Source organism: Xiphophorus couchianus, chromosome 22 (genome assembly GCF_001444195.1).
Source record: "Xiphophorus couchianus chromosome 22, X_couchianus-1.0, whole genome shotgun sequence".
In the NCBI taxonomy this organism is placed as follows: Eukaryota; Metazoa; Chordata; class Actinopteri; order Cyprinodontiformes; family Poeciliidae; genus Xiphophorus; species Xiphophorus couchianus.
The window spans coordinates 14552570-14576185 of record NC_040249.1 but is presented as its reverse complement, the minus strand read 5'-3'; the positions used below and the strand labels follow the sequence as shown (position 1 = coordinate 14576185).

At 36.0% G+C, this 23616-nt stretch overlaps 1 protein-coding gene across 4 annotated transcripts in view; it reads right to left on the bottom strand.

Moving 5' to 3' along the window:
* Positions 1-22930, bottom strand: part of LOC114138417 (collagen alpha-1(XIX) chain) — a 129813-nt gene extending 106883 nt beyond the window's left edge. For all 4 annotated transcript variants that reach the window (XM_028007646.1, XM_028007647.1, XM_028007649.1 and 1 more), the window contains exons 1-9: positions 22813-22930; positions 16428-16552; positions 16064-16138; positions 15882-15981; positions 10710-10833; positions 9437-9712; positions 7463-7543; positions 6337-6456; positions 4220-4282 (exon numbers count right to left, since the gene is read on the bottom strand). In XM_028007646.1, coding sequence (XP_027863447.1) covers positions 4220-4282; positions 6337-6456; positions 7463-7543; positions 9437-9712; positions 10710-10833; positions 15882-15981; positions 16064-16138; positions 16428-16518 — 930 coding nt within the window. In that variant the 5' untranslated portion in view covers positions 16519-16552; positions 22813-22930. The remainder of the gene's footprint in view (positions 1-4219; positions 4283-6336; positions 6457-7462; positions 7544-9436; positions 9713-10709; positions 10834-15881; positions 15982-16063; positions 16139-16427; positions 16553-22812) is intronic.
* Between the last annotated feature and the right edge of the window lie 686 nt (positions 22931-23616).

Below are 23616 nucleotides of genomic sequence, written 5' to 3'. Positions count from 1 at the left end.
TTAAAAGAAATGACATCTGTGCTAATGGAGGTTTTCATAACAGCAGTGGTTGCAGAGAAACAAATGCAAATTTAACAAGATGTAAAAAGCATTTTTACCCCATAATCAGTGGCATTCTGCTGTTTGCAACTATCATCTGCTCGCTCCAAATGATGATCATATTCCAACTGTGCTAAGTACTTATAGTGCAATATATGGTTTCCTATCATATCACATAAAATCCCTATCTATTCAATTAAATCAAACCACCCTTTCAATGTGTTTGGCGAATGTACCATCAAAATTATTTACATCACTTTATTAAACCCATCAAACTCAGTTTGTTTAGACTCATTAAAACTTCAAATCAGGTGCATTAAATTATCTCAAAGCACCGCTCTGCGCTAATGCCTTGAGAGGCACTCTAGCTGCTGTGCCTTTTAAAGTGTTGATTTGAATTGTAATTTAAATATGGCCCATCCAAACAGTCATTATGTCAGCGTTAACCTCAAGCTACTGTCTTTTTCCACGTTTTAAATGTGCCTCTTGTGTGCATCTATTAAACTCAATCACTTCTACTACATGGGAGAAATATTAGCTAGCAAATTTATTGTAAACAAAGAGTAAATTGGAGCGAATTAACCTATCATTACTCAAAGTAGGAGAATGCTCCTACTAGAATAGTAGGAGAAGCAAAATAATAATAATAATAAAAAACAGAGATCATAATTAAACAGAAAATTGTTAGTTATGTTGTAGAATCAATGTCTTCAGATTGACCAGATTGCACTGTGACATTATGATTTTGTGCAAATAGATTTACTGAAGTGTTTACAACATACAGTGCGTAAGAGAGGTTGAATGATAAACAATAAAAATGGATGTCATAATCTAAATTAAACATCACATAATTTAAGACCTTTGCTAAATTCAGCTCACTTATAGAAATGACCCTCTGTGTCGCAATCCACAGATGTTTGTGTTTTGATCGTTTCCTTGTTGTTCTGTAATGTTCTGTAGGCATTATCTTAGCCAGTTCAATATCGTTACAAGGGTGTTCCCATTTTTGATCTGTGTACTTTTGAATTTACTGTACTTATCTTACGTTATTGTCTGCTCTCTTCCTTATCTATTTGTTAGACATAGGAATCTTGTTCAGCTCCATTTGGTATTCCTCCCTCAGTTTCCCTGCTGTCATTCTGCCATATACAGTATGTTCTACATAGACGGCGACTAGTTTATCTGATTCTTTTGTCATTTTACCGCCCAAACTTCAGCAAGTAAGTTCCTGGTTTTTCAGAGTTTCTTGGCTGGATTTTTCCTTTCCACTGCCAGTAACTCTTCCAATGTTCCATATCCTGTTAACTGTTTCAAGACTTGTGACTTTTCTTTCTTCTTATTATTATTATACCCGCTACATACCTTTCTCGGCTGCACAGTGGCGCAGTTGGTAGCACTGTTGCCTTGCAGCAAGAAGGTCCTGGGTTCGATTCCCGGCCGGGGTCTTTCTGCATGGTGTTTGCATGTTCTCCCTGTGCATGCGTGGGTTCTCTCCGGGTACTCCGGCTTCCTCCCACAGTCCACAAACATGACTGTTAGGTTAATTGGTCTATCTAAATTCTCCCTAGGGGTGAGTGTTGTGTGTGAATGGTTGTTTGTCCTGTATGTCTCTGTGTTGCCCTGCGACAGACTGGCGACCTGTCCAGGGTGTACCCCGCCTGGAACGTAGCTGGAGATAGGCACCAGCAACCCTCCCGACCCCATTAGGGACAAGGGTGAACAGACAATGGATGGATGGATGGACATACCTTTCTCAAGTGGCTGTCATTTTGTCCTTGCTTCAACAGCACACTCTGATAAACATACTGCATTCAGAAGAACATATCGTTAAATTAATCTAGTGTGAAAACAAGAAAGAGTAAGAAAAAAAGGAATACTTTTTTTTTCTTTACTTGCTAACATTTTTTACAGCAGGGCCCATAGTGTTAAATGCATTGTCCCTGAGCATGTTTTTCTTAACTTGATCAATTCTGTGTTCAAGTCTGTAATTGGATTTGCTCTCAATTTTGTTGTCCGGTCAGTAAACAAATGGTGCTAAGTATTGATTTTAAATAAAGACCTGAAATTTGATTTCAGGTGTGAGAAACTGACTCATGCCCAGTGAGCACACACAATCAATGACAATATTAATACTAAAGGATTGACCTTTATTCATGAATAGCCTGCTTCATATCCATATCAAACCATTTATACAAAGAAAACAGATTTGATAAAATGTCATTTTAAATATTATTTTGTCCTTAAAGTCTAAAAAAAGTATTGGAAGATTCAGCATTTGTAGAAAATGAGAAAGTAATAGAGGTCAAACTTGTTGAAAAAATATTTATTTTGACATTCTTATTTTATTACTTCGGAAAAACAGGGGAACAGTCATAACCATTACAATGTGACACTTGAGTAAACTCTAAGAAAAAATGTTTCAACGGTGCACACTGTGGCTCCCTCCAAAAACTTAATGTTAGGCTACAGAATTATAGCCTAACATTAGGCTACAATTCTAACAGGGACAATATATTTGAGTTGTTGCTAAGTAAAGTGCATCATAAATATTTTTATTTGCATCTGATTTTAGAACAATCCTCTAAAATAACTGTAGCTTAGCATTCTTTCATCAGTGTATCCATTTTATTGGCCAACAAGTTGGTCCTGCCAGTTAAAGGATGACTGTACAAAACCTTGGTGCATAATGTTTAAAAAGGTTCTTTTGGGATTTTTTACTATCCTTACATCAGGGGGTGTATGTTTATCCATTGTTTCCTTTCTATCACTTAATTGTATGTAACTATATCCAGGGACGGTTTTCCACCTGAAGTTTCTTTTTAAGTGAAGATGCCAACTGTACTGTTTTAAATAAAGCAAGTAAGGGAAAAACCCCCATAAAAAAATATCTTTTAACCAGTATTTTCATTTTTCTATCCTTTGTCACATAGTTTCTAATTGTTGATTTTAGCCATAAATTTAAGCTAATTTCGTTATCAGATACTGTATGTGGATGTGTTGTTTATCTGCCTGACATGATACCTTCTCCCTGATAAAGTTTGGCCCAAAGGCTATCACATAACAGTTAGTAATTAATTACCAACACTGCAATAGCTTATCTTTCAATTAACAATGAGCAGCCCGTTATAACTTATGGAAAATGTTATTTAACACATTTAGATATTTTTCATAGAATAAGTAAAATAGTTTCAAGATGGGTTATATGGCATGTTTGGAGAACATGGTGAGCATAACAACATATACTGGGTATAAGTGACGCATTGTTTGTTTGAGGTGATTGAGTCTTCAATTAAAGGAGAAACTTTTGCTTCACAGACGAAAAATTCTAGTAACAATCCTACATATTTTAATACCACAACTACACAATGTTAATTAGGAGAGTGACCCTAAAAGCCCTCTGGTCTTATCACAGACAGTACTGCCACCTGTTCTGCTATGAATTCCATTCATAGTTGAATGCATTCTCCTTTCCAACATTCTTTAACCTTGCACGAACAGTCAAAAGGGGATTTAATCGGCCAAACAATGGGATTCGTCTGGGGAAAAATAACTGTCTGGGGATTCAATGGTTTGTTCTTTTTTTTTTTTTCCATGTCCTCCAGCTGACTTAACACCAACAATTTTCAGTAAGTGGGCATTTACAATTTACAATTCAACATGTCTATTGAGTTGTCATGAAAAAGGGGCATTCTCTTTTCAAACTATACCTGTTTTCTACCGATTGTACAAATCTATGATTTCCCAATTCACACTCCTTGGGTGAGTTGGGAGAAATTTCACCTTATGGAGGTAATTGTATGGTAGCCCCACTGAAAGACCTTGACAGAAGAACATGAAACTTTGCCAGACACTACAGCACTGACATTTGCTCTCTGTGGGAGAGATGGATCCTTTCTTTTCCTGAACACTCAAGGATAAATTTGTCCTACAGAAAATTGCTGTCTACCCTGACATTCAGACCGTGCAGAGTTCCTGGAAAACTAGCAGCACTGGCTAAATAAATTAATTCAGAAAGAAATATGGCAAAACAAAACAGATGAGAATGTATCTGAAAGCAAAAGCAATGTAATTTATGGCAGAGTCAAAACTGCTTGTGGAACTGACCAACTAGCTGACCTAAAATGAAAGAACACTTCAAACTTCAACATTTATTTAACACTGATTCAAATGTTATCCTTACCTTGTCTCCTTTTTCTCTGTTTTGTTTTAACAGCCCAAGCATGCCTGGAATACCAGCATCTTCCTGTGAACACAAATTAGTAAGATATTTCAGAAGATACATTAAAAATTTAAAAGTAAACTGTTCTCTGATTTAAAGTTGACTGGGATTACTTATTCAAATTCAGAAAAAAACATATTGACTCTTAACTTAAAAATACATAACTCGTTACTGCCATTAAACATCTCTAATTGCAATTACGTTCTTCCCTGGTATATTTTGTGCAAACACTCACAGTCATCCCAGTGGCTATTGATTCCCAGCTTAATTGTGTTGATCCACCTCAAAAAAATCATGCAAAAAGTGTAAGCAAAAGAAATCTGGGAGACTTAGCACATGCAAATTTGCATGCAGCCTTTTGTGCTGTGGAGGATAAATAGGTGACTGCTTCACCTATTTAGTTCACAAGAACTAATGGCATTTATTTCAGTCATAATCTTGCGGGGGGTGACCAAGGTTCCATCACTATGTGACAGCTGGTCAGCAAACCTGGCAAACATGATTGACATGGTAGCACTGAATGCACATGTGCTTTATCAGGCATGCATTGGGGTGCAGGAGAGACGGGTGGACTTCCTGGTTGAGCTTGCAAAAGAGTTCGGTAACTCTCATGTGAGTGAGAAGAAGGCACACAAGGAGAAACTGCTTCGGCAACAACCTTCCACACCCAGCTCAGGCAAAAGGGCGAAGTGTCAGGTCAACCATCGATGCAGGATGCGTGTCCTGAGGCCGAAACATCATCAGTGACCCCTCACACCCCCACCATGGACTGTTCTCCCTGCTGCCCTCTGGAAAGAGGTTCTGCAGCATCCGGTGCAGGTCCACCTGGTTCCGAAACAGCTTTTTCCCACTTGCCATCAGACTGCTGAGCTCTTAACTGGACTGCACTCAAAAACTGGTCTCCACTTTATACCTTGCACATGTACAGAGCTAAATAACTTCTATTTTACTGTCAGTCCTGCACTTTATATTTTATATTTAGATTTATATTCATATTTTATACTGTATTTTATTTTACTCACAACATTGGAACCTCAAACATTATCCTGAGCCGTATGCAACGAAATTTCGTTCTGTATACACCCTGTGCATTGAAAATGACAACAAAGTCAGTCGAAGTCGAAGTCTAAGGAACAATTGTGCAACTGTGAGATGCGTTGAGGCCATTACCAGGGTACTTGGCCTAGGTAATGGCCCTATTTACTGAACAAAAGCACCTGCTAGATAAAATCCTCAGGCCAGTTGGACTATCTCTAGCCTGAATAGGTATATGTCCAAATGGCCTAACTCCAGCCATTCTAGTGTTAAGCTATTTGTCTTAGGTGAGTCATTGTTTTTCAGCCTTGGGTTCCTCCATGAAAGATTCCAATTGCTAAATAGTCTTGGGGCAAAGAGAAAGCCTTTCTTCATGTTAACCTTAACTATGTTTATCAATGTGTCCCGCTTCGAATGATCTCCTAAGATCTGTCACTAAACCTCCATTTAACATATTGCTGGAAAAGACTTGTGTGTTTTTTTTGTAAAGTAGAAAATTAATTCCTTAAAAATTTTTTAAAATGTAGAAGTGTTGCCTTTAGGACACGCTCTAATTTTCTCCAGATTTGGAAGTCTATATTCTGTGATAGGCTAATTTCATTTCATAAAAGTATTTTTTTATTATTATTTCTAAATTCCTTTAAAAACTTAAGGTAAGGCTGATTGTGATTAATTTATGTTTCATACTGTCAAGGTATGTAGTTTTTCTGGATGTGATATTTGGACTTTACAGTTGTGAAAAAGTTAAATATGGAACTGAACATAAGCAGTATTAAGAACACAATTTTAATTTTAAAAGTAGATTAATATTTGCAGTAAAATAATATTTTCTCCACTTTGACAAAAGCACTGGACCCTGTATATCCACCATGTGTAGAAGAATTGCACCAGTGTTTAATAGATTGCAGCTGCTTTTGGTTGGCTTTCAGAGAAAAATAATTTCAGGAATGATTACTTGATATATCAAATCAGAACTGGCACACTTAGAGTAACCATTACCCTGTAGCCAATTTGAGGCTCCTGTTGGGAGGAATTAATTGTACCTTCTCTCCTGGACAGTGACATGTGTCAATTGATTGTGAGGTCGGCTGAGACGGCATCAGGGGACTCTGGGCTGTAACCAGAGGAGGGGAGGTCCCAATAAATGTCTTGTTGACTCCACACTGGATCGATACAGAAATTTCACCAATTAGACATTTTATTTTGAGTTTGTTTCACAGCAAAAAATATATCAGTCACATTTCCTTAAGAGTAACTTTACACTAGGTTGACTGTATCTTCATGAACACCTTGTTTGAGGTTAACGATGTGTTAACATTAATAACATTAGTCATTAATGTTAGTCACTATAACATTAATGACTAAAGCTATAGTCATTAATAACTATAACATTAGCTCTCATTCATTTAATTGTGATGGGAGAGTTATCTTATTCCGTTTCAGGGAGGGTATAATTTTCAAACAAATATATTTAATTCTTATACTTTAATTATCTTATTCCACTGTGTAAGAAAATCTGTTGAATCACAAATTTAATGTCAACTGATAAACCACAAAAAAATGTCTTCCTCTGAGGATTTGTTTTGAATTACAGAAACATTTCTATAATTTGCTACACTTTTTTCTAGTTACACTTTGTTTTTTAATTGCTAACTTAATTTCAAATTAAAGTTGCAGTAGGTAACTTTTATAAAAAAAAATGCTTTTTATAAATTTGTTAAAGCTGTCACTGTCCTGACAGCATAATTTGGGACAGATAATCTGTCAAAACATCAAGCTCATCTGCCTTCTCCCTGAGGTCCTACTAATATCTGCAGACGTACACTTTCTGACCGCTCAGTCAGAAACAACTAATAAGGTCTTAGCACTGTCTCAGATTACACTGTCAGGACAAAGTGACAGTTTAAGCAAATTTATAAAAAGTATATTTTTGTATTTTTAAAAACATGAATAAAAAACAATACAATCTTTCTCTAGTTTGAAATACAGTCATCAACACAATCCAATGACATCATATTTTCAGACAAAGATTTTAATATTTTACCATTTCTTTCAACAAACTGGTACATAAATGTTTATTTCAAACTACCCAAGCATAAATCCTTTATTTTTGCTATGGCTCAGCAGTTTTGTTGTGAGAATAAGTTGTGAAAAATGAAAACAGTTTACCTTTGGCTCAAGCAGCTCACAGCAGTTTTCCATTTCAGCCATGTAAGGGTCACAGTAGATCAGAATTTGCCTCAACTCAATCTATAAAGAAGAGGTCACGTTAATGCAAGATTACTGTCATTATCACTCTCTGTTTCTTTGGTTGCAACATTACAAATTGTCACTGGTTTGCTCTTTTAGATTTACAGTATTGAGTGGAATCTTCATCACAGCAAACAGCTTTAAAATTCTAGATCTAAATAACAAGACTTCCTTAAGAGCTTTACCTTCTGCTACACATTTACTGATTATGTAATTCATGAATTACCTGGGGTAAAAAGTCAGCTGTTAATCCTACTTAAGCCAAAGTCTATTCAAAGGCATGAGTGATCAAATGGCAAAGCTGACCTTAGTGTTTTTTTTTAGCTGCCTGGTCAAGCTACTAGAGGAGGCTTACAACTATGAATCAATAGAAGATTTACACCAATCAGAAAGGCATGTCCCAGAAGGATAATTTAAAATGTTTGAGTGCATTTTAATTGGTTGTCCAGGCTTGATTAAATTAGAGAAAAGTACCAAAACTTTCAGGACAAAACACTGTTTAATCTTTATACTATCCCTCATAATTATTGGCCTCCTTGATAAAAGATCTGTTAATACCCTCAGGATAAATTAATCTTTTATTGTAGCTTCATCTTCTCACACTGGGTAATTTGAAGCTGTTCTCTACCAATGTGTTTTGGTGTTTTACCTAATTGACAGAACAAAGATTTGTATCCAGTGCTGTATGACACAGCTTGACTTAAATTGTGGCTCTCACTGTAGACAAAGTAGCTATTTTCCTCAAAACATTTCTTGACACAAGTAGATCAACACATCTGCCTTACTTAAAGCACATGTTATTTGGTCTTTCTCATTTAATAAAATGACTAAGAAAAAGTATCACAACTGTTCACCAGACAAACAACAAGTTCTAGAGTACTAATTAAAAATGTGATCCGTTTAAATATACATTTAATATAAAAATATGAAACATGTAAAAAAAATCGTAAGTTACATGCTTAAATTACTTCTAACACATAGACTGCTTAATTGTAGCACCCACAGTAAAAAAATAACATCTATAATTTATCGCATTCGGATTAATATTTTAATTTAAAAAAATGTTTTTAAATAAATTGAAGGTCACATGTGTAATAATTCAATAAAAACATTCTGCTAAGTAATGCAACACTTAAGATATACAGTATATATATATACAGTACAGACCAAAAGTTTGGACACACCTTTCTAATTCAATGGGTTTTCTTTATTTTCATGACTATAAGGCAAGAAATCTCACTTATTAACCTGACAGGGCACACCTATGAAGTGAAAACCATTTCAGGTGACTACCTCTTGAAGCTCATCAAGAAAATGCAGAGTGTGTGCAAAGCAATAATCACAGTAAAAGGTTGCTACTTTGAAGAAACTAGAATATAAGGGGTATTTTCAGTTGTTTTACACTTTTTTGTTTAGTGCATATTTCCACATGTGTTATTCATAGTTTTGATGCCTTCAGTGTGAATCTACAATGTCAATAGTCATGAAAATAAAGGAAACTCATTGAATTAAAAGGTGTGTCCAAACCTTTGGTCTGTACTATATATATATATAATTATTATTATTATTATTTTTTTTTTTTAAATATGTTAAGACTTAAAGATAGGCACCAGCACCACTCCCGACCCCGCTAGGGACAAGGGTGTACAGAAAATGGGTGGATGGATGTTAAGACTTAATTCATAGAAGCCAATTATAAGAATTGTCAAAATAATGTATTAGATACTCAAGTACTGACATGCTGACATTATTTAAGCTGAATTTGTGAAGTGATAAACTCCCTTTTTTATCATTTTCTATCATTTTAGCAACTGTGCCAATAAATATGGTGCTAGATGTGAATTTATTCCAGAACAAAAATATTTATTTTAAAAATGAGTCATGGGAACATACATCCACAGGCCTTCCATCTTCCACTCGTGTACTGATGAGAGTGCGCCCGTTGAGATCGATACCGTCCCTCTCATCAGTCATTTTCTTTTCAGCCAGCGTGCAATCGACATAAATGGATACTGTGTCGCTGTGAACAGAAATGCCGAGCTTGTGCCATTGGCGATCAAAGAGGGCATGCAGGTCACGACTCTTAAACGTGTAGCGGAAAGAGTTTTTCAGCAGACCCTCGGAAGAAAACTCCACTGCTTTCTTATCACCATCAACCACCACAGACACCTGAGGAGTTAAAAAAAGTTTAATAAGAGATTGCTCATCAAAAAATTATAATAGTATTTTGATTAATATGTACATTATTCTGATCTACAGAGCTGATCAGAAGTTTACATACATTCAACGTAGGCATGAATGTCAAATTAATGGGGGGACTTTAAAATAAAATTTATGGGAAATTCTTCAAATCCACACAGGGTGCATACAATCTCAAATATACTGTATAAAATACACATACGTCAACTCTTTTAGGGCCAGCAGCAAGTCTTTCAGGGTATTTGACCCATATTTCACTCACCTAAACTGTCAGGTCTGATTAAAGGAAAATGACTACAAATTTTTAAGAACAAGATAGGAACCACTAAGGCTCAGACCTATAATAAACTATAGAAATACCAGCATTGCTGTCCACAGGTAAGCAAGTTGAACAATATTGTCTGGAGAAAGGCCTAATGCCTGACAGGTTGAGTTTTCAAAGTTGTTGTTTTCTTTGTTTTTTTTTTTTTTACTTCACCACAAATCAGCAACCGGCTGGGTGATGAACCCGTCACAAAGAAGGCTGGTTTTAGAATGACAACAGAGTGACATTAAACTTCTCAAACTTAATGAAAATATACCCTAAGTTAAAAAAAACAAGTTCATAACAGGAAACAAATTTAAATTTTAAAAATTAAATTAAGTTAACTCTAAATATCTATCCAGCCAAAATTATCCCAAAAGCATTTGATGGCTACAAAAAACATGTTGAAAGAGACACTTTCTAAAAGAAATCTATCAAATTAAATGTAGGGATTTATGTACTTTATATATCTGAGTCTGTAGGGGGTGGTGAGGTTTATCCTTTTTCAATCATTTAAAATTCACAATAATTTCAACTTTTTGGCTTCAATTCTTAATTTTGAAAACTCATCCAAGATGTCTGTTGTACCATCATTCCACTTCTAATGCATGAGATGACATTTAACCCTCTGACCAGCATTGTACAACATTACAACACACCTACCTGACTGCTTCCTGATTGGTCAAATATTTGCCAAAGGTACCAGCGGTCTTTTTTTGTAGTTCGTCTCACACGGAAGATGGTCACCAGGGAATACTCATTTGAAAGTCCGTCTGGAAATATCGATCTGAAATAAATGAATCTTTATATTAAACATTAAACATTTATTTTTTAATTGTCCAAACAGTCTCTGTGGATGGTGTCAGTTGTCAAAATTCTTTAGTTAAGGTTAAGAGGTTTCATGGGCTGCATAATAAATGAGCCAATCAACTTTTGTGATCAATAAAACATTTTAGTATCCTCTTGATGCAGCGGCATTCCCATATATAAACATGACAAACTTAATTCCATTTAGTGTGGATTTTATTTATTTTTATTTTTTTCTCCAGGATCTGATGTCATTCAGATAATGAAAGCGTGTAGACATTGATCCAAAGCTTAATCTTTTAGTGCACCAGAACACCATGTGCTACAGTTACACATGAAAAATAAGATGCAATCACAAGTTCAACTCTATGATATGCACTACTTAGTGAAGTGGAGTCCAGCTGAAGGAAAATAAAATAAAATGAGGCGCATAAAGGAAAAACAATATTATCAAATACTAAACAAGCTTTCCCCAAGTTTTTGCTTGACTTACAATTGCAAGTTACATTGCGTCAAAGAAAAGAAAAATCAAAAAAGTATGCAAAGCATTTTGTTAAATATAATTATCTTCTGGCCGTAACTTCAGTCAAATTAACAATTAAGAATGAAAGAGCATCAATATACAATACGATCATCAAAAATAGTAATAATAATCCAATGATAAAATCAGTGAGACTGCAGCACGTAGTTGTGAGGAAGGAAGAGTGATACACCTTTCTCAGACAGGTTGGAAATTAGTTTTCACTTCTATATATCATCTCCTATTCCCTCACAGCCTCATACCTGCTACTGTTGTATTTGCAGAGATTTTATTGTAAACTGTACATGACTAAAATAAGAAATGCTCTGAGTTAGAGCACCTAAAAGAACCAAATTCTTCTGTGGCAGCCTGAGGACTGTGGAGGTAATTTCTGGTCTTGTCCATGAGACTATTTCAACTACAGATGAATATTAAAAGTGGCATCACAGTTCCCACAGATGTTACATTTAATTTAAATATAACATTCAATTCAAAATTTCAGAGAGAAACAAAAGGCTACGGCACCTGTTGTTAAATTTACCATGAAGAATTACATTATAAGGATAAAGAATTCACATAAAAAAAGACACTGAACTCAAGAGAGCATATTTATTACACATAGCTACTGAGACATGGTAAATGAACACTCAGCAGACTGAATACTGTTTTATTTAAGGCCAATAGAGTTAACACTCCTATTTACTATTATTTCAAAGCTTGGTGCTTCTATGTTGTGGATACATTTTATTTCTGAGGGATTCAAAAGGTTAAACTTCTTGACCTAGTGCTGAGTGCTCTCAGTGGCTGAAGTGACAAAAACTCCAAACCTTAAAGTTTGAATGCTGTGTTTGATTCTTTGCTGAAATGCCACTCTGCATGCTTAAATAGATGTTAATGAGTGAATAAGAGGGATGTTCATTCATTCTCCTCACCACCGTGTTATATTGCCAAAAGCGCTTTTACACTGTGTGATTCTGCCAACTCCGTCTCTTACAAGTCTCATTTAAATATGACTAATTTGCAGTGGTTAATATGATGTGGAATCAATTTGATTGACTTTTGGATTACATACAGCAATGAACCTTTATTTTCTCTCAAGCCATGGGATGGTTGAATGCTATATAAGTCGACAGTACAGTTTGATGAAAACAAATACACCCCAGTATGGAGAAAAATCCTCCAATCACTACCACAACTCTCGAAAGTGTGCGTAACTTGTAAAAGTATCAATATCCTGTATATAGTAATTTATGGGGTGTAAACATTTTCACATTTTTTATTTTATTTGATAGACTACAGCACACCAAGCTGACCAAATCTTACCCACGGTGAAACATAGCATGTGTGTCTTTTCTTACACTTGATTTTGCTTAGGTGTAGCAACTGAAATAGCAATAAAAGATAATAAAGAATACAGAACAGTAAGGTTCTAACATGGCAATATGTAAAAAGGTTCAAGAACCATGGATATTTTCACAAGAAACTTTAAAAAATCAACTGACAGCTTATGCAACAGAAAACCATAATTTAAATAAAGTATTAAAGTTTCTTTGTGATGGTGGTGGCTGTCATCACTCTTGTTAATACATCTTGCCTAGGTGACGTGGTCCATAGTGTATTCAGAAACAAAGATTTGAACGTTTGTCAGAGGAATGCTACCAGTTTCACCGAAGTGACCAGCTTAAAAGAAATTCAATCCTGGTGGATTCTTTTAAATGAGTCAGAGTCAAATTGCTGCAGTTCAAACAAACATCAAATACTAACTTAGTTGGCTCACATTCCTCTCTCTCCTGAAAATGCTAAATGCGTCATGATGAATTAAAAGGATCTCCAGGATTACCACGGTTTCTGGAAAATCGGTCAATTAGGTTTTGCCGGGCAGATAGAGAAGTGAAAAAACAGCCACTAATTACTGAAAACCACAAACTGAAACCAATCACAGAACACCCTGATTCCTTATCATGTTTTTCTGTCTCAGTGGGTCATGTATCAAATTATGAAAATATGTGGCTGCTTGCAAAAGAAATGATAGCTCATTTCCTATTTCAAGATGAAAAATGACTCTCTGTCAGAGAGAAAATGCTGCCACTTTCACTTAATGGTTCTGATTGTCTCACCAATGCGTAAACATCAATGGCAATTTTGAAAGCCCACCTGCAAAGCATACGAAAGCCTAAATTTGAATAAACATACAATAATGAGCCTGCATTCTGGCTTTACAACTCATTATGCTGCACAAAGAAACAAGCAAAAAGCTCCACTCAAGTGTGGCTGCCTGCTATCTAACACGCAGCAAAAAAGGAAACTCATTTGCAAAATCTTTAAGCAAAGCAAACCACGCTCTTATAAACGCTCATTATCCTTACTGCACAAGAAAATCTGCAGTGTAGATAGCAGTGACATATTCAACTGCATTTTAATAAATGAATCATATATGATTATAAACACGGATTAAGATGTAAACAGACGCAGACGAAACACAGATGTTTCTAAAGAGAGTAAGCAACTGTTACTAAACTTTACCGCTGTATGGATGAGTGCACAGTGCATTATGGCAGGCAATTTGTCACTTTACATAACTGCTTGAAGAGTGTGTCAGCCGTGATCTATGTCCCATAATGTGCACTGTGTCGAGGAGCTGGCTGATCGTCAGCTGGATCTGGAGAATAAAGCATGGGGCTGCATATCCCCCCACCCCGAGCACGGTGAGCAATGCTTTTTGCGGCAGGGGCAGCAGCTGAGGGGGCTTTGTTCTATACGTGCAACTGCCCTCACCTTCCCTCCTGAGCTGATATGCTCTGTCACCTGTCAAAGTACTTAGATAATTGGATATGAGCGGGATCACAGCCTTGCCACTATAACCAACAACACGGCCAGCAGAGTCCCTGCAAAACCAACATCTACTTGCGTTAGGGGTCCAGACTGAGCGAGAGGACTTAAACATAAATATATTTTCAGTTGGCTGACAGAAGGGAAAAGCAGACTGCAAATCATCTGGCTCAAAGATACATTAAACCAGCAAGCAGGAGGGTGGCAGTAAATGTTTACAAGTGAATGTAAAAATACTAAAAATACCCAGCCCTCCTTGAAGAATGACAGTATTCACTTTGAGTGTTATAATGAAAGGCCAGGAAAGAATGATTGTCTTAAGAACTTCCAGAACATCAGAGTAAGCCAAGTCATAAATGACGTAGGCCTTCATAATATATTAAATAAGATGGCCACTTAAACAAATTCTCATTAGCATAGAAAAATCTTACCATCCACCCAGTTAGCTGGAGAATAATGATCTCCCAAAAAAAAAAACGACACCTAAGTGTGTCATTTACAGAGTTATTTTAATATTCCTACCTTATTATACATAATCTGGATTTTATGTCCCTTTACGTCCCACATTCAGCCTCAAGGAGATTTCTTGAATAAATGCAATATATATTAATTCAAATTATTCTCTGTCAGCAAGTTCACCTCACTGCTTGCCCTTACTAAATGAGGTAAATGGGACTTTTGCTCTGAACATGATATATGTGGGTTGCCTCAGTTCAACTCTTTCATAAATTTTGTAACGATACAATTTCTTCGATAAAATCACCAGATCTGAATACAAGAAAACCATCCATTGTCCATCCAAGATCAGGTAGCAAACATAACCAGACATCCTTCTTACCAGAGACAATCTCCAGAACATTTGTGTTTGGGGAACCTGAAGCATTTCCAGGCCAGAAGGGAGATGTACGTAGATCCTCCTGCAAATTCTAATATTTCCTTGGTGTCACCAACCAGAATAAAATGCCCAGAAGACCTTCAAAGGAATGCACCCACAACAGATCTAGATTAGATATCTGAACCACTTTAACTAGTTACTTTTGATACAGGAGAAAATCAGCTCTGCTTTTAATTACCAGTGCATTCAAAAGGTCATGGCTTGAGGATAGCAAAATAACCACGTTATCTCCAAAAAGCAAAGATGAGACTCTGAGGTTCCCAAACCAGATACTCTCTTCTATATGAGTACACTTTTAGCTGTTGTTCATGAACATCACAAACAGGATTGGTGACAAGCATCAGCACTGGTACAGTTCACTTTACACTGGTAACAAGCCAGACTTTGTGCGGACACAACTCTTGCTGTGGTCCGACAAAGCGCTAGCCAAGCACCACACACTCCCGCAGCTACCCAAACAATGTACATTTTAGAATAATTGTTAGAACTCCTGAGCCATAAAACCCATGTCAACTGAACAGCCACACTCCCATGACCGTCTCAGTAATTATGCTTAGTAAAGGTTTGGCTCACTATACCATGGTCATGGAAAATAACAACATAGTGAATCCCATGTCAAAGCATTTCTTTTCCAACTCGCTGAAGTATGCTTTCAAAGAAAGGCCCCAAAATATTATTCCTCAATAACTGGAACATTCTCCCCTGTCCTCTTTTTAAATCAATATTACAGGAAGAAAAACAATAATCTGCAATAGGACATCCAATTTTTTTAAAACCAACTTACTTCGTTGGTTTTATAAGAGGGCTGCTTCCCAGTCGAAATGATGGCAGGTCTTCTGTAACTGTTCCCTTTCGGAGAAGAAATTTTTCTGTGAGATCAAATCCTGTGAACAAAGCCATAATGTGTCATAATATAAACTTATAGTAGATTTCTCAATGAATAAAACATTTTATACCAGCATTTACCTGTAATCTGTAAAGGACGGTCCAAAACATCAGAAAATCTGTAATCCTCAACACTCAAAGAGGGACATACACCACCTATAGAAAAGCAGCCAAGTAAAATGTTTTGAGGCTATGGTTTAAATTGTGCATTTAAATTGTTTTTCTGAATGCAAAACTCCAATGAATTATTGTCAGACATTCTCCCTTAATCTCCTTGATTATTCCTTTAGATTTTAAATAATACTCATAAGGATTAATACTTTTTTAAAGGTTTCACACTTCATTGCTAAATCTTTCATGCATTACATTTATCCTTAAATGGTATCATCTTTTTAAAGCTTTTCAGAAGTTGGGATGAAAAAGAATTACCAACAAACTAACATACCTGTTTGTTCGCTCACAACCATTCCAAAAGCACAGGGAACAAAGTTCACAATCCAGACGAAAGCAACCCCTCTTATCAAGTAGCAATTCATGGCTCTGATGCCGAAACACCGCCCACCTGCAAAGCTGCAAAACAGTATAACAACATTGCTTTAAAATTCATTTTAGAAATATTGACATAATTCAAGTATATAGCTTATTTTGAAAAACATAATTACTGTCATTGATGTCAACAAATGTACAACCCAAGGATCAAGACAGTGTACTATTGGAGTAAGGTTTTCCAGGGTGAGGAAGTTTGCAAAAGCTTCAGGAAGCTGCTAAAAGACTTTTACACCTTGAACTTTCATGATATTCACAGAACCGTGTAGGCGCTATTCAACCTTGTCCAAACTCATAATTTCCAAAAAGCAGAAAAAAATAAGCAGACTTGCTTTTAAACCAAGAAAAGCAAGGACCAAAACCGTAAAGAAATATTTCAAACTGACTTCAATGTGCTCAAACAAAACGGCTTAAATCTTTGATATCTGAAGAGTTTAAGATGCTTATTTTCAGAAAGTACATATTCCGCATAAGTTTTTTGCTACACTAATGTTGAGAATTTATAACATTTATTTGAGGTCATTTGAGGATTTTGGAACAATTTTAGCAATCCATAACAGTATCATCTTTATATGCTATCGTTATCCATCTGTGGATTGCTTAGCGTTTCTGATAAATAGGTTTCTTGTATGTCATACTACAGTCAATATTTCATTCAGTTTTTCCAGAAATGTCAGTTTGTTAATTGCCTTCATGTACATTATGTAAACTATTAGTTTTACATCAATAAGTTCTCACAAGATATGCTTCTTAAACTCTTTTTTACTGCTTTTTGTCTTAAACATCCAAGTTTCTCTGTTGTTTTGGCGGTTATATATGACTATATGATTGTAATCAATGAGGTGTTTGAATTTTGTTATTTGTAGATTAACCATTGATAAGTTCACACGTACCAATTGCAGCCAGATTGAGCGCAAAAAACTGAGACCTGTTTATTTGACCCTGACTGAGGTGGAGTTGGGTTGGCTCCCTTCACACAATTACACACTCCTCCAGAGTTTACCCCATCTAACAAAGATTTTTGTGCCAACTCACCATGCCGACTGATCACTAACACTTCCCCAAAACCCATGCAGTGTGAACAAAGCTTAACCCTGAGCTGCTATTAGTTAATTAGCCAATAATACTCCTGCAAACATACAATGCAGTGAAAGTTGCTGGTGGAAACTATTCATTAGTTGATTAGGGGGGTTGAATTCCATTAAACCAGTGACACACACAGCACTGTACAACATCTAAATGAGCAAGGATATGTTTAATATTTGAACCAATAAAATACAGAGATATACATTGTTACTTTCTTGTATTGCTATCAGTTGTTAGCACTAAAATAATTTGCAAATGCCAAATGTTTTTTGATCTGCAATTAAATTTAGAGTGCTCCCATCTCGGATGTAATGCCGTCTCCAGTTACGAGTTCCAATTTCCAAGGCGAATAGAACAAAGCGTTGGGCGTAATAAGGATCCTATCTTGCATAGGTGAAATGCATTTGGTTGTAATCAAGTAAACCAATTAGAAGCTAATGACAACAACAAACCAGTTACAGTCATCCTTTTAATAGTCAGTCCTACTTCTACAACATAATCCAGACATTCCACAAAGCCCACCTTTTTTTGTCAAATGAGGCAAACACTATTAAGCAAAGACAGGCATTTCTTAATTCAGAAAATTGTGTAGTGCTTTTACTTTTTCAAGACCTATTGAGTAAAAACAATGTTTTTTGTTATCTTAAGGCAAGCAAAATCTGTAGCATATAGATATAATTTAGTATTCAGTATTTTTCTCAATCAAATATTTATCCTTCTTCTTTCCTACTGTGTTTTGTCAGCAGTTATTGCTTGTTTTGTTTTTTGTTTTTCTTCACAGAAGTTACACATGGTCTGGTGTTTTATATGTACTGTTTTATTTGTCTGTTTCCTGTAAATGGTAATCAGCAAAACATTTATACCAGTAACTTTGTTTTCTCTGTCTGCTGATGGCATCCTCTCATTCAGTGTTTGATTATGTCTCCTTCCTTGGAAAAATTCATGAAAGAAATTACTGCTGAAAATAGATACATAAATGCTACATTGTATCAAAACCAGGATTTAATTCAGATCTGTTGAGATGACTGAACTGACCTCAGTATTGGTATATATTTAGATATGAATTCAGACCTGTTTATCTTATAAAGTGCTATGTGATCAAACTTGTAGTGAACTCGCACTGTATAAATAAACTGAACTGGATAAATAAATTGAATTTTACACAATTCCTAGAATTCCTAAAAGAAACACGCATGTGTGATATCAGCTTCGAAGGATTGCTCTCCAGTATCTTGTCCAAACATGGCTACTACTGTCCCAAAATGACCTAATGGCAAAGGATTCAAAACTACAGGTGTTAAGGTATAGGATGATGTTATCATTCATACACAGTGGACATCTTGTTGCAACAACAAAAAAAAAAGCTTCTAATTTATTATTACTAATGGAGAAAAGTAGTATTGTGGAATGAATAGTTCCTTAGAGTTTGATAGATTTGTCTGTATTGGCCCAGCAGATGAACATTCAAATAATAATAATAAAAAGTAAAAATATCTTTAGAATGAAGAGTGGTTTTTGTTTTTTTTGTTTTTTTTATGTGTGCAGAGCAAACCATGCACAGATGGGGTAAAATATAACAATACAGAGAGAAGATAACAGTGATCGCTTTCAGCTATCACACTAATTAATAGCAGGGAGAGGCAAACAATGGGCTAAACATACTTCTAATATAGGCCTATTATCCTGGTTGCAGTAGTAACCGACTTTAATTAGTTTCATTCATCTCACCAGGAGAAACTGCTGGACTTCATTGTTGTAGCTTAGAAAGTTTATGACAGAAACTTCTAAACATTTCTTACATCTAAAAAGGGAAACTGTCTGTTATATTTTGTCTTTTGATCGGGTTTCTTAGCTTTAATGAAAGTTGCACTACTGTGGAAATAAACGTTGCACCCTAATGGTAAATTATGCTAAAAGCAAATAGAAATAATTCACTCCTGACTAACATGTGTAATCAGAGGTTTCAAAAGGTGCCAGTCATCAAGGAGACTGCACCTTTGTACTTTTCATTCCTATGATCTCATTAGCATCTACGACCCTGTGATGAATGCAGATGTCAACAGTGTACAACAGTAAGATTATTAGCCTGTAGCTTTTATTTTTTATTTTTTACCCCTCCAGGGGGTCTTTTTTTGTGGGCTCTAGTGTCCCTTAAATCACAGTAGACTGACAGGAAACGGGGAAGGAGAGGAGGGAAGACATGCGGCAAACGTCGTCCGGGAGTCGAACCCGCAACGGCTGCGTCGAGGACTCAAGGCCTCCAAATACGGGTCGCGCTAACCGCTAAGCCACCATGGCACGCCCTCCCGTAGCTTTTTTTGTGTTAAATGTTGAGTTGTAGCTTGTTAGCCAAGGTGACCTTATAAAATATTCAAACTTTAGAATGGCTCTTAAATGAGTATGCAATCTTTTACAACTAATTGCATAAATGTACACACCCTTAAACTATTTTGTTAAAATAAATTTTTGTTTTAATCACACCCTAAAAATACTATTTAAGGGTGTGAATCAGAGGATTTAGTGTTGTTAAATAAAGACCTGAATCTGATTAACCTGAAATAAATTTTAGCTATCCTACTTGGGGTTTTGTGGCATTTAATCATGCAGAGCTTAGCTGAAGCTAAGGCTTACAGGAAGGTTACAAAGGATCAAAAAAACCCTCATTGTACTAAGGTATTAGTAAAAAGAATATTCAGCAGTTATAAGGTGGATTTGATTGTCGTTATGCTAATAAATCAACACTGACGAAGTTGCAAATATATTCAAGAAGTACTGGTCGCATTCTGCATGTCACAACTCTGTTGATGTCTGATCAAACCAAGCAGGAGCTCATGGTTATTATTTCGAAAGGTATGTTTGGCACAAAATCAACAATGCTCATCACTAAAAACAACACCGTGTCTACAGTTAAAGATATTGGCAGTATCATAATCTGGGGTTATTTTACTTCAGATGGAACTTTGGTTTGGTTAAGAATTCCCAGTTCAGAATGGGTGTTAAAAATCTAAACATGAAGTAGGATTACTTTTTACGATCAAGCATAGTTATAAAAAAATAAATAATGGTTTCATTAAATGAAAAAATAAGGCTTGGAATCTCTGTGAAATGTTACACTATTTTATCACTTGTACAAATAATTGGTGGTTTACTGTTTAAAATGTAGCAATCAAATCACATTATTTACACATTATTTACATTATTCTCACATTATTGTGAAATTGAATTCAGATTGTCATGCCCTGAGAATCTCATACCAACCCATTTCTACAATATAGAATTTTTGACATAGTAATTACAAGGTAATTGCATTATTTATGGAGTTTTGTCATAACTGTTGACATCCACTCAGTTTGGTCATTATTATACTTCTTGACCAGTGTAGAGCTGGTTCTGCACATCATATGGATAAAAGTCTGCAGAGCTTAAATTCCAGTCTGTTTGTTTCTCCAAAGAATTAGAATGAAAATGGACCTTAGAGTTTTTAATAACACCTTATGATAAAATACATATTTCCTCTTAATGTCAAATCTCCATTAAGTATTAGTTGCCCTGAAAATAAAATTGATGGGTCATGACGCCACCTAAACAGGAAACTGAAACTATGTTTTCATCGCTCTCTGTGTGTGGCTTTCATAATACAAAACCCTTGATCTCTGTCTCTTGGCACTCTCGAGTGCTTTGATCTAGAACATTTCTGAAGGGGTCTTCATCAAGAATGTGACTTGTAAGGATGAAAGTTGGAAACCTTCAGTTCGGATATTTGCCTAAGCTGCCAAACGAATCTTCAGGATAGCATGCATACCAGAGTAAAAGCTTCACTGTGAATGAAGTAACTGTGGATGAGTTTCTAAATTGAAGCAGTATCAGATGTGAGTAATTTCTGAGCTGAATAAAACGTGCATATAAACATGATGGTAACAAGTGAAAGAAAATGGTGTAAAATATCATAAAGAAACATGTATATAATTATTTTCTTTTCAATGTAAAGAGTAACTTTTGAGCCTCAGTTAATGGACTATAACTCAGTTAATGGACTATAATACCAGATTGAATAAACAGTTTAACCATCTAACTTTTAATGCCAGTTAAATTCCCGGGCTGATCCTCCTTAGGGTTGCTCAGTATCTGGTTTGTGAGCAAAAGCCACAAAACTCAACAAAATACAAAAACTAACTTTTATTTGTACACTGCAACTAGTAGCAATTCTTCATTTAACTTTCTTTTACACCTTCACTGTCTAGTCCAAATAGATATTCCTGCAGAGATTAATTTCCATGGGTGCACATGCTCATCTCCCACTGGATCATAAAGTTTTGCATGCAGGCCTGCAGAAGGCTGTCATGGCATTTGGAGATGAGGCGACTGCTACTTAAAACTTCAAGCATGCATGGGTAGTAGACAAGCAGCCCAGCGCAGGTATCACATGTCTGTCTGTGAGAAGGCGTTATGTTATTCCTGTGTAGCCTAGTTTTGCAATGCAAAACATTGCACTGCATTTACTCCTTTTCCACCCCTTCAAATAAAACTATTTTTTCTACAAAAAGATTTCGTTTGCTTCTTGCAGGTTCTTTCTTAAGGTATAGACAGCAGAGATGATGAAACATCTGCTGTCAGCCTGCATCGATTTAAATTCTAAATCGACAGTGTAGCAGCCAAGTCATTGTGTCACTGCTTGAGAAAGGAGCTCGGACAAGACTCAGGCATTTAACTTTCTCTCCATCATCCCCTCGGACACTTTTTCCCCTTCAATGCAGTGTAGTTTAACACTAAGCGGTCGCTATGGAAAGAAGCGTGTTTCCCTGTCCGAACGCTGATTGGCTGCATGCTTATATTCTTTAATAACCACCAAATCTAGAGCTGTTTTCTGTTGAGCACATAATCTTACACTTTTTTGTGAGTAAGTGATGCAATGAGACGGATTACATGTTTGTCTTGTCGCGGCAGAGAGAGCGTTAATAAAAGAGAAAGACAGCAGCTTATGAGACATGTGCCTTGAAGTTAGAGCGTTCAGGACAAATAAAAACAAAAATAACTTTAATTTCATAGGACCGGATAAAACAGAATGACACCGTAATAAAGCGAGTTTTGATGTTATTCCCAGTATAAAGATATGTATATATTCACATATATATATTTATTTATTTATTTTTTCAATATAACTTATAATGGAATATTTTAATGAGTAAGGGGCTACTTACAGGTGCTGATACACTTTCCTTTAAAGCAAAAACAAATCAAAGCAGCAATAAAACCATAATCCATGCGTGATAACGATCAGTCCAGCTCCGGATTCCGGGACTTGGAAATAAAAGTCACAGTGGGATCGCCCGCTCCGATCGCCGTCCTTTTTAGTTGCACTGAGTGGCCCTCCCACTCTGTCATTATTACTGAAATACACTGACAGAGACTTCTGCAAACACTCTGAAAGCTTTCTTATTAGGGGGAAATTAATGCCCGAAGGCAGTTCAAACAAGCTCTCTTATTAACAGAGCAGGTGCGGGAATTAACTACTGTTTGATGTATTGTGATTTATTCCAATTTGAATGAAGAAAGGCCTGAACCGTATGGATTTGCTCGCCTATAATGTGGCTTTTTGTGTCTTGTTTGCAGTAAGTGCTCCCCAGATTAAAAGCGAATGTGACAATACAAAGGTGTTCACACCAGAGTTTTTATCTTGGTCCAAGTCATACCTGCCTTTTCAGCATGTAGACGATAAAGCTTGCCAGCAACGACAATTACACCATATTATGAGCCCCATACACTCTGATTATCCGACATAATCCATTGACAGCAGCGGCGGTTCTTGCATAAATGCGACCCTGGGCAAGCCCCTCTTTCTACTTCCCGACACTTACAATCACAGAAAGATACACACACATTCCTGAAGAAGCCAGCATAGCAAGAAAATAACTTTTTTTCTAATGTACTAATGTTCAAACATTAAGAACACACACAAAAAAAGCTGTTTAAACTTAAACCTTGTTTTCTAGAAATATAATTTT